This window comes from Silene latifolia, chromosome 9 (assembly GCF_048544455.1).
Source record: "Silene latifolia isolate original U9 population chromosome 9, ASM4854445v1, whole genome shotgun sequence".
In the NCBI taxonomy this organism is placed as follows: domain Eukaryota; kingdom Viridiplantae; phylum Streptophyta; class Magnoliopsida; order Caryophyllales; family Caryophyllaceae; genus Silene; species Silene latifolia.
Genome location: NC_133534.1, coordinates 103,053,850 through 103,058,246, shown reverse-complemented (window position 1 = coordinate 103,058,246; position 4,397 = coordinate 103,053,850). Strand labels below are relative to the sequence as shown.

The 4,397-nt window shown below is 41.5% G+C and overlaps 1 protein-coding gene across 1 annotated transcript; it reads left to right on the top strand.

Moving 5' to 3' along the window:
* Window positions 1-3,464: 3,464 nt before the first annotated feature.
* Window positions 3,465-4,397, top strand: LOC141601428 (uncharacterized). The gene is made up of 2 exons (XM_074421712.1): window positions 3,465-3,610; window positions 3,800-4,397. The coding sequence occupies exons 1-2, from the start codon at window positions 3,465-3,467 to the stop codon at window positions 4,395-4,397; spliced, it is 744 nt and encodes a 247-aa protein (XP_074277813.1).

The following is a 4,397-nucleotide window of genomic DNA, read 5'->3' as shown; positions in this document are numbered from 1 at the left end:
TACTGATGTATGTGGACCTATGTCAATCATAGCTAGAGATGGCTATAGATATTTTTTCACTTTCACAGACGATTTGAGTAGATACGGATATGTCTACTTAATGAAGCATAAAAGTGAATCTTTTGAAAAATTCAAGGAATACCAGAATAAGGTTGAGAACCAACTGGGAAGAAAGGTTAAAGCACTCCGTTCAGATCGGGGTGGCGAATATCTTTCAAATGAGTCTGATCAACACCTTAAAGACTGTGGAATAGTTTTACAGTTAACTCCACCTGGAACACCTCAATTAAATGGTGTGTCCGAACGGAGAAATCGAACATTACTTGATATGTTTCGATCCATGATGATTTACACGGTAGTACCTGATTCATTATGGGGCTTTGCTCTTTTGTCAGCTGCTCTTATACTTAACCGAAGTCCATCTAAAGCTGTTGACAAGACTCCATATGAAATGTGGAAGGGAACGGTCCCTAACTTGTCCTTTATTCGGGTTTGGGGCTGCGAGGCTTATGTCAAGTGGAGACACGAGGATAAGCTCGGCCCACGATCGGTCAAGACATACTTTATTGGTTACCCAAAAGGAATGTTTGGTCATTACTTCTATTCGCCTACCGAACATCGAGTTTTTGTTGCGGCTAGTGCAAAGTTCTTAGAGAAAGAATTTCTCGAGAACAAGTCGAGTAATAGAACCTTCGAGCTATCGGAGATTCAAGAACCAACAACTGAGGAACAGATGGAGAAAGTTGTTCCTTCAACTGATGACACGGTTAATATTCCTCAAAAACCTAGGAGGTCGCGTAGAGTTTCTAATCCTCCAGACAGATACATTGGTATGGTCGAGGAAAATGACGTTTTTCTCCAAGAGAGTAATGAACCCGCTACCTATAAAGGTGCCATGGCCTGTTCCGACTCAAAGCTATGGCTTGAAGCCATGCAATCCGAGATGGACTCCATGTATGAGAATGACGTATGGGATCTTGTTGATTTACCTAACAAGGTACGACCTCTTCAGTCTAAATGGCTTTACAAAATAAAGCATTCTGTAGAGGGGCAACCAGATACCTATGAGGCACGACTAGTGGCAAAAGGTTTCACCCAAGTGCACGGATTGTATTATGATGAAATTTATGCACCCGTAGTTATGCTGCGTTCCATTTGGATAATCTTAGTGATTGCCGCATTTCATGACTATGAAATTTGGCAAATGGATGTGAAAACCACCTTCTTAAACGGTTATTTGGAGGAGGAGTTTTACATGATGCAACCCGAAGGTTTCATAGATCCTGAAAATCCTAAGAAAGTGTGCAAGCTTAAGTGTTCCATTTATGGACTTAAGCAAGCTTCTCGAAGTTGGAATCATCATTTCGACCAGGTGATAAAAGAGTATGGTTTCACTCGATCAGTCGAGGAACCATGCTTATATGTCAAGTCGAGTGGGAGTAAGATTGCTTTCTTGATATTGTATGTCGATGACATACTCTTGATTGGGAATGACATTCCTCTCTTATCTTCGGTAAAAGGATGGTTGAAGAACCATTTCCAGATGAAAGATCTGGGTGAGGCACAATGCATATTGGGAATCCGTATCTATCGAGATAGATCACGACCGATGTTATCACTAAGTCAGGAGTCTTATTTAGATAAGATTCTTGAAAGGTTCAGCATGACCAACTCCAAGAAGGGGAACCTTCCAATGACGTCTGGGATGCATTTGAGCAAGTCTCAGTCACCCAAGACACCTGAAGGGGTCGAGCGCATGAGTCGTGTTCCTTATGCATCAGCCATAGGATCAATCATGTATGCCATGATATGCACACGTCCAGACGTGGCATATGCATTGAGTATAATGAGTCGGTACCAAGTCAATCCAGGTGAAACACACTGGATAGCTATTAAAAACATGCTCAAGTAAATGCTGGGTCTAGAGAGAGACTCTCCCTGAGTTGCTTACTTCGTAAGCTACTTTTCCGGCATGGCTAGACAAAAACAACCCGTCGACCCTCCCTAAATTCTTCGGCAAGGACGATCTGCAATTAATCCGATTACTCCCTCTACTCATTCCACTCTCCCTTCTTCATCTCATCCCACACCTGCTCCTAATACCATTAACATACTAGTTCAATCCGCACTTCAGAAACAAAAATCTAATACTCCTCTGGCTATTGGATCAAAGGACTCTTCCTCTAGTGTTGCTGCTGCTCCTATACCACCAGTTAAGGATGGACGCCCTGTACCTGATCCTCTTCCTAAAGCCTCATGGAAGGATCGTATTATGGCGCGCTCGCAAGTAGGAACGGAGCTACATGTAATGGATAATCCTAGGAAGAAAGATAATGAAGTCATAATTGAGGAATCAGACATTCAAGGTGAAATTGATTACTGGCAACATACTCTGGTTGGTCAATTTCTGGGTTCTAAGCCTACCTTGGTTCAGGTAAAAGACTTTGTGAAGAAACATTGGAGTCATGTTAATTTGCCTGATGTATTGTACTTTAAAAAAGGATGGTTTTACTTTCGATTTGATAGGGATGATGATTTACAAACTATCCTTCGTGGTGGCTGTTGGAAATTAAACTCTAGTATGTTAGTTTTGAAGAAATGGCACGCTACATTTGGTTTAGAACTAGATGCTGTTTCTGTCGTCCCTGTATGGGTCCTGTTATTGGATTTGGATCCTGTGTTTTGGTCATCTACTGCCCTTAGTAAGATTGCTAGTAAATTAGGGAAACCCCTATACGCTGATCCTGTGACCACGCACAAAGAACGTCTGGGTTTTGCTAGGGTGGTAATTGAAATGGATGTTTCTAAGCCTGTTCCTGATCATTTGTTACTACATTCCCCATTTCGAGGCACCTTACTTCAGAAAATTGAAGTGGAATGGATGCCTTATTTTTGTTCCCACTGCAAGAAACTTGGTCATGAGCACAAACAATGCAGGTTACACCACAAGAAGAAGGATAAACTGTAGTTAGTGCACCAAAAACTTATGCTGCAGTCCTCAAATCCTCGGATCAGCAGGTTGTAGCAGAAACCGCTCCAGTGAGTGTTACTGAGCATCCTGAGTATGGTGGAACTGAGACTTCTAAAGGGTCTCGCGACCAGCACCTAGCTCAGGTTATGACTCAGGCTCCTTTGGTGGTCAGTCCACGGGCGTTACATTCACCTCAGCATAATGGGATGGTGAATCCACTAGGATCTCCTGCCCAGCACCCTACTCAGGACATGAATGGCTCTAGTAGGACTGACCTTAGACCAGTGGTGGGAGATAAGTTTGGTGGACCTCTGATCCATGACTCTTCCCTCCTCTTACACCAAGATGCTAGTGGCAATGATATTATTGTTAAGATCGCCCCTAACCCTGAAATGCAAGATATTCCAGTTCGACTTACTATTGCACCAAGGGTTCACAGTTTGGACATACAAGATCTTAAGGGTACTAATGACCATCCTCCTTTACCTTCTCCATGAAGATTGGGTCTTGGAATATTTGGGGTTTGAATGATAGTCTCAAGCAGTGTGAAGTTATGGATTTGTTCTTTAAGAATAAATTGGATATTATTGGGATTATGGAAACCAGAGTTAAGGTCCATAATTTAAGGAAAATTATGAAGTATTTTAACAAATTTTCCCTTATTCATAGTTACAATTCTCATTATAATGGGAGACTTTGGGTCCTATGGCGACCTAATCTCTTTCAGTTATTACAAATTAGTGAAGGCTCTCAGTGGATAACTCTTAAAGTCATTTCTCACAACCTGATTTTTTTCATTACCTATGTGTATTGAGCTAATGATGGCAGCTCTAGGCATCACTTATGGCAGCATATACGGTCTTTTAATCCTGGCCCTTATCCATGGATTCTTACTGGTGATTATAACTGTGTTCGAATTGTGGAGGAAAGGATCAGTGACTGTCCTCCTTCTCTTCCTGAGATTGATGAGTTTAATGATTGTATTTGGGATGCTGGCCTGGTAGACTTACACACTGTTGGTTGTGCTTTCATCTGGTCTAACAAACATCATGCGGGATTTAGGAAATGGATGAAACTTGATAGAGTTCTTGTTAATACTACTTGGTTATCTTGTTTTCCTTCCTCTTTTGTTGAAGCTTTACCTCCAGGTGTTTCTGACCATTCTCCTTTAGTGATTACTATGGATCCTAATCTCTCTTCTAAACCAAAACCTTTTCAGTTCTTAAACTTATGGGCTGAGGATCCTAAATTTAAGGATATTATCACACGGGTATGGGCTGATAAGGTACCTGGTACCAAAATGTTTCAACTGATTACCCATCTTAAAATGTTGAAACCACATTTTAAATGCCTTAATGCAACATCTTACTCCCATTTGGCTACTAGAGTTGCTGATGCTAGGAGCAAACTGAAACTTTGCCAGTAA

Excerpts from the sequence above, each read along its gene's own strand:
- LOC141601428 (XM_074421712.1), top strand. The coding sequence starts at position 3,465 with ATGAAGATTGGGTCTTGGAATATTTGGGGTTTGAATGATAGTCTCAAG. Across the intron at positions 3,611-3,799 it reads AATTTAAGGAAAATTATGAA|CTCTAGGCATCACTTATGGC; the intron begins GTATTTTAACAA and ends TAATGATGGCAG.